Here is a 14,025-nt window from a genome sequence, read left to right as displayed (position 1 = left end):
GAAGAAACTGAGCTTTGGTACAGTCCCCTTTCTCTCCCTGGGCAACCTCAGGGCCTGGGAGGTAGAGTGTGACTCTTTCCTGAGCCCCTTCTCTGTTCTCTCTGGCTTAAGGCTGAGTGGGAGCTAATGATTCCTGCTTTACTAGTTCTGTTCTTTACTAATTTAATCTAACAAACAGGGCTCTGAGGCTGCAGCCGTCCCAAGGGACATGTAACCAAGAGCTCCTTCTTTCTAAAGGTGACCCCAGACTCTGAAAATGATTTTGGAAACTACAACTGCACTGCAGTGAACCGCATCGGACAGGAGTCTTTGGAATTTATTCTTGTCCAAGCAGGTGAGCACCCCTTATGGATGCACCACCCATCAAACTCTTGCCAACCCATTTTATGTTCTTTATTGGTGTCAGGAGAGTGAAAGAAGCAAAAGCCAAGATCAGCCAAGCCAGAGGTCAGGAAGCAGGACAGACGGAGGCTTGAGGGTGTGGGTACAGGGCACATGGGGAGAAAATCATATAGTGAGGTGGGTCGGGAGGACAGGATGCAGGTGACAGGATTTCAAGACTGAGCAGAAGTAAGAGTGCTGTGCTTTGTGATTGCAAGCTGTGCCCTGCCTGAGCTTACCTGGGTCTCCATATGTGTTCTTCCCATAGACACCCCATCTTCACCATCCATTGACCAGGTGGAGCCATACTCCAGCACAGCACAGGTGCAGTTTGATGAACCAGAGGCCACAGGCGGGGTGCCCATCCTCAAATACAAGGCTGAGTGGAGAGCAGTTGGGGAGGAAATGTGGCACTTCAAGTGGTATGATGCCAAGGAAGGTGAGTTGGGAAACATCTTTGCTTCTTTCGATGGATGAGTCCCTCAGTGTTGGGCACACACATTTCCCCGATGTTTATCAGATCCTGGAACCCTGACTGCCCATTTGGGTGGGGTAGCACACCCCTCTCTCGCCTACTGGGGGTGGCCAGGTGCCATCATGTGCCATCGGGTTCGTGCTACAACATCATCACCGTCCCCTCAGAATCAGGGCATGGTCCCATCTCATGTAGACGTGCTGGCCTTCTGCCCCCGGCACTTCAGAGCCTGGTTCCCATGACCCTGCCCAGATGGAGGAGGCCATCCCAACTGCATGCCAAGCAGAGGCCCTGCCTAGCTGCTGAGCACAGCCAGATGCGCCCAGTCCACCTGGCTCTGCAGGTGTGGGTGACACCTGCTACTGGTTCCCTGCTGTCTCCTGGCGGTCCTGCCTGAGCACATTCAGGGACCATCATGTGATTATAATATTAAAATATTAACCAGATAAGTGGAGCCAGCAAGACACGTCTGCTCTTAAATTAATCCTGTGCCACATTTCCAATTAAAGGTTTTTAAAATGACCCTTGAATGTCTTCAATCTTGAAGACTCTGAGCCCAGACTGTTTTTCCCAGGGGATTGAGTATATTTATGTCTCACTCCCCTTGTGGGGTTAAATGGAAATAACTTAGTGAAGTATGTTTTCTTTCTGTAGAAGTTTTTAGTCCTGGCTCCAGTGGTGATAACAGGGTAGAATTGGGAATGGGCTATGACATGGGGTCATAGCCAATCAGAGGCATCTTCCAGCCCAGTTTCACTGAGAATTCATTCCTCCAGAGAATCTCCCATCTCTTCTTGGGCTTTGGTGAGGGGTCAGGAGGTTCTGGGAGGGATTTCTATGTCATCAGGACTACAACCTCCCTAACTTTCCTCTGAAACCTCATACCAGCCTTGTGGCAGGTTGATCCCATGAAATATGTGTAACATAAAATGTACCACTTTAACCATTTTTAAGTATACGGTTCAAGGGCATCAGGTACATTCCCATGGGTGTGCAACCATCACCATGGTCCATCTGCAGAACCTTTTTGTGTTAACCCAAATTCCATACCCATTACGCACTAACTCCCTACTCCCTGCTCCCCCAGCCCCAACAGCCACCACTTCACTTTCTGTCTCTATGTAGCTGGTATTCTAGGCACTTCATATAAGTAGAATCATACAGTATTTATCCTTTTGTGTCTGGCTCATTTCACTTAGCATAATGTCTTCGGGGTTCACCCATGTCATAGCATGTTTCAGAATTTCCTCCCCTTTTAATGCTGAATCATACCCCATTGTGTGTACACAACACATTTTGTCTTTCTGTGCATCTCTCCACGGACACTGGGTTGTGTCCACCTTTTAGCTCCTGTAAGCAATGCTGCTGTGACATGGGTGTGCAAACATCTATTCCAGGTCTCTGCTTTTAATTTTTTGTGTCTATATCTAGAAGTGGAATTGCTGGATCAAATGATAATTCTGTTTAATTTTTTGATGACCCACCATACTGATTTCCACAGCAGCTACACCATTTTACTAATGGGCTTTTTATGCTTTGTGATCCTTCTGATATTCCCACAACAGCCAGCATGGAGGGCATCGTTACCATCGTGGGCCTGAAGCCTGAGACGACGTACACAGTACGACTGGCAGCCCTCAATGGCAAGGGTCTGGGCGAGATCAGCGCAGCTTCCGAGTTCAAGACTCAGCCAGTCCGTAAGTAAAGCCAGCTGCCCCGCCTCCCTCCACACCCTCTCCTCCTGGAGGCAGTGGGGAACCCCGAGCTGTCCCACCATTGTTCAGATGACAGCTTTTTGTCTTTCAGGTCCCTGTGCTCAAGGTGGTCCCACCTCTTAGTTCTGTGGCCCTCAGTGATGACTGATACTAAATCCCTTTATTCTCTTTCTCGAGGGCTTGGTGACACTGTCAGAGTAGCTGGTCCAGTTCTTTAGAATAACAGCCCAGGGGGAAACCACTGACATGTTATTAAAGGGAGGGGAGAAACACAGCAGTGTGTGGTAGAGGGATTTGGGGGGGTTGCTTTCTGACACAGGTCACAAAGGCCCAAAGCACCTTATGTCTTGAAGAAAGAGGGTAGAAGCAGTGACAGTTCATATAATTAGTTGTGGGACTATGATGTGGCAGAGATATTAAATGATAAGAGAGCAGAGAATGCTGTAGGATGCAGGAGCAGGAGCAAAGTCTTAACAATGCAAAAGGGAAAAAGATGCCAAGGCCTGTGATTTTTCTGCTCCTCCTCCCTTCCCACACCAGGAGCGCAGCTGGGGGTCTCCCTTCCTCACATCATCTTTCAAGAGCGGCTTCTTCCTGATTCCGTTCAGGGATGCAGTTCTGTTTTCTGCCATCATTCCCACTCTCGTTTGAGTGTGCCCACCATTTTGCCCTTCCTTTCCCACAAACTGCCAGGCCCTGGGCACACTCTGCTCTGCAACATCCCTCCCCAGAACTGACTTACTGCCCCTGGAGGATCTTGAGTCCATCTGGCTGAAGATGATGCTGTAGAACTCAACTCCTGGCCTGGTCACTGAGCTCCCTGGGCCTCTCTGATTCCTGGTATTAAAAAGCAAACCAGGGAATCCTTTGCTTCCTTCTCTTTGAAGCCAGAGAGATCCCCTTACTTCTTCCCAGAAGTAGAAAGCCTGTCTTGTCTTCCTTCTACAGGAATTGCTTCTTTCTGGATTGGAAGTAGTTTGATAATTTGAGTTTCTAGCGCCACGTGTCCTGCGGATACTAGCCATTTCTTTTACATTTTATTTTTTTTTCTTGGGTCTGTCTCTTGTCTTTTCTTTTTGCCTGTGTTCCATCCATGGGAAATGCAGATATCCCTCTTCCACGTAAGTGCCTCTTCATACCTCATTACCTGTTTCTATAGTGTTAACATCTGCTAGTTCTAGTTCTTCATTTTAGTCCAGTTCCTTTTTGTCCCCTAGAGGCTGAAGTAGATGCTACTCTCCGGGCCTAACCACACTGACCGTAGTTAGTTGTGCTCCTCTTAAAGAGGCTAACCCTTGTCCTGTTTTAGAGCATGCAACTTTTGTGTCTTTTGAAATTGTGTTTACTTATTAACTTCTGTGTGACATTTATCCTGTGGCAACAATGTTGTTTGCCGAGTCAAGCATGGTGGCATCTGCTGATGGTCTCTTGATATATGCTATAGTACCACCTCACCTTTAGCCAGGATGCCAAGAGAAGTGACCACGTGGTCACCAGGCCTCTGGTCAAAATCCTGTCACAGAAAAAGAGAACTTAAAAGGATTTCCACATGCGCTTTTAGGAGATGAAAGAATTGGGTTGTGGTGCCTTCCATTTCTGTCTTCCAGGTGGTGGGAGCTGGAGGGCAAGAGGAGGGTCTGTGGGGGAGGCAGCAGCTGCAATTACAAAGAGTCAATAGGATTTGGTTCCAGGCCATGGGGATGTCCTGCGGGCAGCTTCTGGGGAGTCAAACTCCCAGTTCCAGTCAGCTCTATTCTTTAGCACGAGGTACTTGCAACCGGCCATTTCCACGTTTGGGAAAACTAACCAGCTTCTTAGTAAGTAGAAACATAGAGAGAGGTGGTTCTCCCAGGAAAGGACCCCCTAATTGTGTAAGCTGTACCCAGCACACACAGGGAGCAGGGGTGACAGGAAGCTGCTCTGGGAATGGAGCCGTGGTCCAGTCTCCCCAGCCTGCACAGATGCCTCCAAGCTTCACTTCTGCTGAGGCATGGCTCCTCCTTCCTAGGCTGAGCTCAGAAGTAGAAAGACAGGTTACCCAGAAAGACTTGGAAGAAAAGGTATTCTTCCAAGAAAGCTGTACACTCTTTCCATAAAAAGTTCCTAGGTCCTGAAAGACACTCAGCAAAGCTCATCTTTTAAAAATTTACTCAGAAATATTGCAGCAATAGCAGAAACTAAGTAGCTTGGTGTAGGCGTTCTGGAGTTTTGAGCAAGTGTTAAATTAACTATCTCAGCAGAGTTGGCTCCTGAATGAAGCAGTTCTGGAAGGAGACAGAACGGGGAGGGAGCTGACAGGTAGGACTGACTAACAGCTGTCTGCTCTGGCTGACAGCTCTTCCTTGAGAGAATGCAGAAGGAGAAGCTCTGGGTGTGAAAGCAGCTTCCGCGGGTCCTGTAGCTGGTTCTTAGCCCGAGTCTTCCTGCCTGCTCTTCTAAATGGTATCAGTACATGAGTGTGGGCTTATTGTGGTGAGGCCGCCTTTGAGTTTCCAACCAGTAACTGGGGTTTGAGAACTGAATCAGTCACTGGGACTTGAACTTTAAAGGCTATAAGTCAATTTCTTCATTCATTGCCAGCTCAGCCCTTGTAAAGGTGAGAATTTCTGTAGCAGTTGCTGTTTTAAAAAGTCAGTGCTTAGTTTTGGTTTTTTTTAAAGGAGACCTCTAGACCTTGTTGTTTTTTTTGTCTGATACTATGAAAATAGGCAACTAAACAAGGCTCCAAGAAACCCTTTGGAAAATGACGGGGTCAGCGCTCCATTCCAAGTAGATCATGAGTAATACAGTGGCAGGCATCAGTAGTGGCATGAAAAGTCAGTTTTCTCAATCATTTAATAAAATTAAGCTTTAAAGAATTCAAAAAGCAAACTTCCTCTAGATAAGGAGAACCATGGCATAGCCTTTGAGATGAGTGTGCCTTTTTCAAGAACTTGAGCATGCTAAGAGGTGGTAATAGGCGGGAACACCATACTCTCACTGAAGTCTGTTATTACGGCCTGTCCCTGCACGCTCATAGCCTTCCTAGAGCTGCTAAAGTGGGAACTTAGCCCAGAGGGCATCATGCTGGCCCTAGACCTGTCCTGAAGTGGATATAGCTGGGAGACACCAGTAAGCTTACTGATTACTACTTACTAAGCAGTGAGTAGCCTACTTGCTATTGGACCCATTTACTGCTACTAGAAAGTAAGGGCAGGTTTTAGAAGTGACCTTCTCTGGGTTTTCACTCCTATTACTTGGAAGGTGCATAGGTTATCTGAACTTAGGTAAACAAAATCATCCCTCAGCAGTTACAGAAGTTTCGCTATGTGCTTGCACCGTGCCCCCAGAACCAGTGGCATGGGTCTCTGTCACTGGCTCATCTCACCCACTGACAATGCATCCCACCCTGTAATTTTGGGGTATAGATGTACAGTGCACCCATGACCCTGGAGTTAGGCCCTGGGGGCACCCTCACCCCAAGGGAGAGAAGGTACAGGATCAGTGGGAGCTAGCCCACAGGACACGGAGCCATTGCTGCCAGACCCTGGGGTTGGAGGTGTTGGATGAGAGCCAGTGCCTTTCTCACTAGCCCCTCACTTGAAGTCCACAGACATGCCTCAATAACGGGGCTGCTGCCTCTGTTCCACAAGAGGCTTCTCCACATTTGGAGGCATGAATATGTCAAAGCAGGGATGAGCAGATGAAATTAGCCAAAGCCACAAATACCTCTAGGACTCTTGCTTCTGAGTCGCCAGATTGGAAATCATGGCTCCTCTCTTTGGAGGTTCTTGTGTGCAGTTCATAAATATGCATGTAAAGAAAATGAGGAAGCTGTGACCTTAAACAAATGGAATGCAGCCTGAGAAAATGCCTCTGTCACATGTGTTTTTAAGACAAATATCTTCATGCTGTTAAGACACTCTTAGGTAGAAAGCAGAAAATCTCTGATTGCGTCAGGAAGGGCTGCTTTCCTGTAAGAGCAGCGAGGTCCTGAATAGATGATGTCATAATTCGTCATGAATCTCCTCCTCATGACTGAGCCACGCACCTGCACAATTCCATTGCCTGAGTATTACCTCTTAATTGCTTCTGTACCATGAAGCAAAGTAAATGATTCCTTCCAGGGCATAAAGATTATATATGAATGAGTCTCTGCTTTTTAAGAGGCATCTTGAGGGTTTTGTTTTCACAGTTTGCCCCCTAGATGGCACATTGCAAGTATAAGTTAAATGCGTTGTAATTTATTGTGGTTAAAGTACATAAACATCTAGCCCTTTGCCAAAATAATATGGGCAATTATGCAAACAACTGGAGCCAAATAAAAGAGAAAGAGATCCACTTTTACCTGAATTAACCAGACCATCAAATCATGGTGAGTTGGTACCTCTCTTGCTCTGATTCCAGTGACATTGTACTTGCATGGTTTAATGAGGTGCCTCACCTGGAAAGTAAAAAGAAGACCAAAGCATGAGTGTTGAGGCAATGATGAAGATACAGTGATGTTTTTCCAAATTTTCATCCAGCTCTCAAAGGGAATTTGTTTGTGATTGTGGATGGGGATATTTGCCAATGGAAAGCTCAAGGGCTGTCCAGAATGTCCTGTATGCACCAGTTTTACCCATTTTCCAAGCGTAAAATTGGTTAGACTTAACTTGTTTAGTGAGAATAACACAATTTATTTGCATTGCTCTTCATACATAAAGCAGCATCCACGGAATCATGTTCTGTAGGCTTTTGGAGGGGGGCAGCAGTGATTTTCTCTCATCCAGATGCCAAACAGTCATGAACTTCACCCATAGTAAACATTAATAAGTAGGGCGTCCTTTTCATTTTATTCAGATATTGAAATTAGGGAGTGAGACATATGCGTTTTGCTACAAATATGTACCATTAATGTAAATACATGCCAATATACAAACACATATAGAAATATCTAATAGGAAAAACCAAAGCCTTGTTCACCTTAAGCTGAGATGTAGGTTCCCTTTCCTCCTGTGCCTCTGATCCTCTGGAGACAGCTGTTCCTGCTGAATTGGCTATTTGTTTCTGAGCAGGTCAAAGGCCTCTGCAGCTGTTCCTGGCCCAATCCCTTACCTGAACCTCAGGCTTGTCAGGCACGCAGATTTATGGCTTGAAGTCAGACAGCCCTGGTCTTCTCTGCTGCTCCTCCAGCCACCTGTTCTCATGCACGGTGTTCTTACCCATTTTAACTCACTTCAACTTCTTGTACTGACATCCCAGGGTTGGCTCTTCTGATTTTTCATGCAGTATCTGTATACCTTGATGATCTTTTATCTCTTTTTTTCTCACCTTCATTTTTCTTTCCTCAGCAGCTCCTGCTAGCTCTTCCACCCTTGTTCCATTGTCTCATCCAGATAGTGAGTATCATTTTCTTCATCCATCTCTCTGCAGGTTGCTTTCCACCAGCCACGGTGGGTCTGCCTAATGTTATCTCCTTCACTAGGTGATAATTCAATTCTGCTGGCAGAAAGCAGCGCCAGGTTGTAGAGAAGCAAATAAGAAGAGAAATAGGCAGAGGGCATCTCAGACTCATTGGAGGCAGCACTTCCCCACAGGGAAGGCAAGTAAAAAGGATGGTTCTGGACAGAAATTTTTGCAGACAGGCTCCCTGAGGCTGTTGCTGCCCAGACCCAGGCTGGGGTTCTTAGTGAGCCAGACCAAAGCTGATATTTGGAGAAGCCAAAGGAATTTGCCCAGAAAAATCTCTATTCTGCAGGACTATAAGAAATGCTTTGGGTGTTGTGTTTTCACTCTCATTTTAATTGGCACAGTTGGATTCAAACATTGAAATTAGAAAGCGAAGCCTATAGCTTTTTCTTTTTTCATAAATGCATACATTTCTTATAAATATTTGTGGGGAAATAAACAGTGTCTGCTTGTAGATGTGCCTGGCAGTAGGCACCTGGGCAAATTATTTAACCCTTCACAAGCGAGCCTTCTTTTTCTCCTCTGTAAAATAGAATAAGCATTTGCCCTCTCCCTGTCTGCCCTCTCACAAAACCCCCGCATACATCATAGCCTTCTTCAAGCTGTGTTTGCCCACCTGGGAGCTTAATACTGACAGTGATGCTGCCTGGTCACTCCCAGTCTTTGCCATCCTGACTGAACCTCACCCATTCACAATCTTACTTCATTTGGCTGCTCTGTCCTTTTGTTCCCCTGTGTCCTCTGGAGTAGAGCGAGCTCCAGGCCAGCCATGGAGTTCTGAACCTGTCTTTCTGGGGGAAAAGCACAAAGTGAGACAGCAGCTGTGCGAGTCCCAGGGTCTCATGCCAACTTGTATGCAAAGTAGCAGACAGGGTGCAGGCAAGGCCACGCCGCCTGGCTGGCTGTGCTCTCCTCAGTACATTCCAAGTCCCTGCACTTTGGGCACAGCCACAAGAGGTGACTCCAGACGCAAGCTCAGAAGCCTCCTCCTCTTGCATCAGTTTGACTCAGAAACGGGCCCACCACCCCATGTGGTGCTTTCCAAGCTGTCTCAACTATAGCAATAGGAGTTTAGACTTGGGAGCCAGAAACAACTCTGGGTTCAAATCCCAGCTCTGCCACCACTGCATACAGCTCCATGATCTTGAATGAGTCACTCAACCTCAAATGAAGGATAGAGTCTACCTACCTTACAGGTATTTGTGAAAATTAAAGATCAGGTATGAAAAACACAAAACACAGTGCCCAGCATGTAGTAGATGGAATTCACAGTAAGAGTAGATGAGGGTTATGTTATTTCTAAATGTGACAGTGATTGGTCTGCAAAATCTCTGATAACCTCTTTAAAATTTTTATATTCAAATTGATAAATCAGGGAAGAAGGCAGTGAGAGAATATTTCCTTCACCATCTCTGTCTTTTCTTAAACATAATGCCATATATATATATATATATATATATATACACACACACACATTTAAGAATTTATCTCCATTCCCTCCTTCACCTTTCTGTGCCCTTTCTGTTCTTCATGTTTCCATAGCAACCTGGCCTCTTCCTGCCCTCACAACCACAGAACCATCTAGTGAGTACAGAGCTGAGCTGCCTCTGGCGAGATTGCTGCTTGTTGCAGATCCAACTGTGGGTCACAGCACCGCCCGTGGTTTTCCTTGTATTAAAGCAAGTTGTGACTGCATGGTGGCTCCTCACCTCGTGTGGTTTTCTAAGCATGTTGTGTGCGTGGCCAAGAGAGCACACCCAGCATCACCCAAAGAACTGGGTGACTATTTAAAGAATACTCTGTGCATGAGCATACTTTTCCAAATTTACCCTCAAGTTAAAATTTAGAAAAAGATTAGGGAAATGCGGATGAGACCAAAGAACAGCATCTCTTCCCAGCTTTTGTTGCCCCTCACCCCTGAAATGCCTGCACGCACACCCACACACAGACAGTCATATAGAAGTAGCTAAAAGACATACAACAATGGAAGGAATAGGAGGAAATGGCTATTTGGGGAAAGGCAGAGGCTGAAGCAAAGAAGGAAGGAATGGTTGCATCCTGAAAGCCTGCCCTTCTTTGTCTTGCACAGTCGAGGAACTGTATACACAGATCACAAGTGGGAAGGAAGCACTTCCATCCTCTCGCAGGCCTCCTCACTGTGAGGAAAATCACGGCCTGAAAGCATAACCAGGCTTGCTAAAGTTTGTATGCTGAGAACCCAGATGAAAGTTCTGGAATTCAGGCCAGACTATATCATCTTTTCCGTCATGGAAAACATTACACTTCATCACAACCATAACATATTCCAAGCTAGTCTTTAGAACGCTCTAATGAAGTGAGCTTGTGGGTTAGTCTTCAAATCCCCTGATAAAACAGCTGGAGCTGTGTGTGTGTGTGTGTGTCCTTTGCTGTGTGAGAGTTTTAGATTTTATAATATTTCTGAGTACACTGAAAAAATGGCATGCATCCCACTGAGCCGAGGGGTCGGAGTGCGCAGGCAGACAGCAGGTATGCACAGTACAGCCCCTGCTCTCTGGGCCAGAGTTTCCAATACAAAGTCTAAAGAAAAGAAAAGAGTGTCCTGGTTCTGTGTGTTGCATGAAATGGTTCTCTTTTCTACTGCAACACACAGCTAAGGGTCTGCTTTCTTGGTGTTTTTCCGTGTGTGCTGCAATGAATTTTAATTCCTGATGCTTTTGAGGTTTTATTTTGCCAGCAGAGCAGAGCGAGTGACAAGGAACGGTGCTCACATGGTTTTAATTCAGATGATGGGTTTTTGCATTTGGAAAAGGAATGCAACTAACAGCACCATTTCTCCTCCTAACAACGAAGTCCCTGTCCTTCCTAGCCCAGGTGCAGTGCATGTGCCTGGCGCAGCAACAGAACGCTGCCCTATGCATTTGCACAGCTCATGTCGCATCTAAGGTGTCTCGCCATAGTGGCCTTCTCTGGAAGTAAAATACAACCTTGGATCCAAAATTTTCCTTAAGGAAGAATAAGGTGTTTGTCCCCGACATAGATTTAATTTGTAAACATCAGGCATTTCTGCCCACAGATAAAGTGCTGAGTAGTGACATCCACAGAGAAGAAAGTCTGAGTCTCTTATTTTGAACCACTTGACTACTGACCCAAATTATAGGTCCCGGTGGATGGTGAGATAAAGGAAATACAGTCACAATTGGACAGCAGCCTGTTTTTAGCACAAACGTACTCCTCACTGGTGAGGCAAAATGTAACACAGGTGAACTACAGTGACTAACAGCACAGCAACTAGAAGCATACACAAAAACATCAATCAGCAGTCAGTCGGTACGGCTGAAAATAAATGTCTCCTATTTTCACAAGTGTATGTGTGTGTTGATCTATTTATAATTATGAATGAATGAAGGTATTCTAAATAAAGCCTACAGATAGACTTGTCAGCTGTATAAATTCCTGCAGGGCACTGATGGTTCGCATGTGCCAGAACCTGTGCAACATCAGACAATAAGAAGCACACCTGACATCACTTCACAGTGACAAGGGAATCTGTGGCTTGGTCAAAGCACTTCTCTGGGATTACTTTTAAACAGTGCTGTTCTCTGGACAGAGTGGTATCTCCACCTTCCTTCTTGGCCCTTCTTCTCTCTTAGCTTCAATTGGCAGTAGCCACATCTTCCCTTGGCCTATGAAAGTTGAGGTGGGAAACCCAAAATGCCTTGGACAAAGCGAGGTCATTCATGTCATATTTAAGTAACAAATTGGAATGTAAACACAACATAGGACAAAAAGGACTGTTGATAAATCCCCACAAGAAAACTATTTTTTATTCTAAACATCAAAACATGTCTTATTAATGCAGCCACAATTCTGAAGACATAACTGTACCCACAAATACCCAAGCATTTATTTAATCAAACCCATAGTCCCTGTGGTCAGAGGTCTAGTTTCTCTTGTTTACCACTGACAGAGCCTTCGTCTGAGCCACCAGAAGGAAACCTAGTTCCTTTCTGCAACAACCTCTTCCTTTAAGTGTCTCAACCCAGCATTTCCCCCTACCTCTGGGGTAACATCGGTAGGTGAGTGGGGAAGTGAGGAAAGATCCTCAGGGCCACCTTCTCTGGCTTGTACTCACCAAATATCCAGCCCATGCCCCCCCTCCTTGTTGCACCAAAGGAAACACAAAATGACTTTTCTTCATGTGATGTCATATCCTATTCTTACAGAGCACACAGTCTTCGCCTTAGGGATCATGGGACTTTCCGCTCATGACCCACGTTGTTTCATTGCCATTATTTCCCAAGGATGCTGAGACACTTCTGGAACCTGAATAATAACTTGCTTTTTTCTTTTCCTTCAACAGTCTCCTGGATGGACTTTGACTTCTGGGTCCTGACAAAAACACCTCCCTATTTTAAAACAAGTTTCCGTGCTCCCTGATATGTTATTAATATGCAGTGTTTTAGCTGTATCTAATGCTTCTTGGTGTTAACCAAATGCTCTTTACAATTTATTATCCTCCTATTTCTGGGCGGTTTTACTGTCCTCCCAATGTTTTCTATATATGCTGCTAATTTAATTTGATTTCTCCTTTTATTTAGTCTGTGATTTTGTTGTTGATTTTTCTCCCTGCCCATTGTTTACATCAGTTTTTAATTTTTTTGTATTTTCCATGTGACCTTCTCCACTTTCCTTTCAACCAATCATGTGCGTGCGTATCATGTGACTTTGTCATGTGGCTTGCATGGTGCTGATGATGTCGTCCACGCTGGTGAACAGAAGGTAAAACTCTTTGTTCTGATAAGTGAAATAAATCTGGGACCACAGCCTGGAACCTAGGGCCCACTCATTTCTTCCTGTCTTGGATTTCCTAAGCCAAGCCATTTGCAAGAGTTCCTCTTGTTCTCAAGTCATGTGCAGAATTCATCATTCTTTGCGGCCTTAACATGACACTTTGATACCATGACAGCCTTTGGTTTAATATTTTGCTTTAAGAAATGTGGCCATGCAAATTGCTACCTACAGCACAACCACTGAGCCACAGCACAATTTGCAAACTTGAATTTTTACCAGATAGTTCATGAAAATTATTTCCCAGAAAAGAGTTTTGTAAATTAGCTTTATAGCATTGTTGTTTAACTGTATCCAGCAGTTCTAAAAACCACCATCGCTCTAAAGTGTGTTGTATTTCCATGAAAACGTGAAAATATATCCGTTCACAGCATCAAAACATGACAGTGAGAAATGTTTCAGTTGCACAGGCTGTATTTGCTCGAAACCAATGAGAGCACTTCATTAAATTCGTGCTGACTGAGGGTTTTCTGAAACGAGGGACTTACAAATTTTGAATTAGACCAGTTTGGCTGTGATTTCTGAAGTGTCACTTTTCAAGAGTGACCCTCTCCGGGGCAGGGGAGAAAACCAAATGTTGCCTGGTAATTACCATGACAGGAGGTCTCCCTGTCACCAAGAAGCATGTGATTGACCCTTGCAGCAAAGGATATAAAATTAAAGCCTAATTAAGTGCATAGCAGTCACACAATAATTAGTTAATATTTTGACTGTTCCAACCTTGTGAAAATATTTTATTCTTACCATAAATAGAACAGGAAGCCTCTACTCACAGCTTTCCCCAGTAAAAGCAAACACCTATTCACAACCTGCCCTGGGAGTCACATCTGTTCTGTTCTCTTCTAACTGAAAATTTTCACTTCAAATCACAACCTGAGACACACACAGGCGGCACTGATCACAACAGCGAAACTAACACCAATAACCGCCCAGTGTGCCCCTGCATGCAAGGGGTCCCCCATTTGACCTCACATCTCTGAAAACTGATTGGGCGACATCCACAGGAACAAAACCACCGACTGCTTGTCGCGCATGTCCTTTGTTCCTGGTCTGTCCTTCCGCTGCGTGCTCCCCACGTGTGTGAGCCTGTGTGTGTTCCTCCTGTTCACCCTCCTCACTGACCACCTCTGAGGACTTCAGCACTCTAGGTATGGCCACTGTGTCCCAATTTAGTCTCATTTACACCCGGACTCC

General features: G+C 45.3%; 1 protein-coding gene across 13 annotated transcripts in view; it reads left to right on the top strand.

The window, feature by feature from the left end:
• NCAM1 (neural cell adhesion molecule 1) overlaps positions 1–14,025 on the top strand; it is a 345,984-nt gene that overhangs the window by 304,095 nt on the left and 27,864 nt on the right. For 7 of the 13 annotated variants that reach the window (XM_053670452.1, XM_053670453.1, XM_053670456.1 and 4 more), the window contains 4 exons: positions 238–334; positions 650–820; positions 2,422–2,553; positions 3,678–3,692. In XM_053670452.1, coding sequence (XP_053526427.1) covers positions 238–334; positions 650–820; positions 2,422–2,553; positions 3,678–3,692 — 415 coding nt within the window. The remainder of the gene's footprint in view (positions 1–237; positions 335–649; positions 821–2,421; positions 2,554–3,677; positions 3,693–14,025) is intronic. The other 6 variants (XM_037163188.2, XM_037163178.2, XM_037163206.2 and 3 more) reach the window with 1 other exon arrangement.

The sequence above is a fragment of the Artibeus jamaicensis genome, unplaced genomic scaffold (assembly GCF_021234435.1).
Source record: "Artibeus jamaicensis isolate MK-2021 breed Jamaican fruit bat unplaced genomic scaffold, CSHL_Jam_final contig_585, whole genome shotgun sequence".
Classification (NCBI taxonomy): Eukaryota; Metazoa; Chordata; class Mammalia; order Chiroptera; family Phyllostomidae; genus Artibeus; species Artibeus jamaicensis.
Note: the sequence above shows the minus strand (reverse complement) of the source record. Positions and strands in the feature narration are given on the sequence as shown.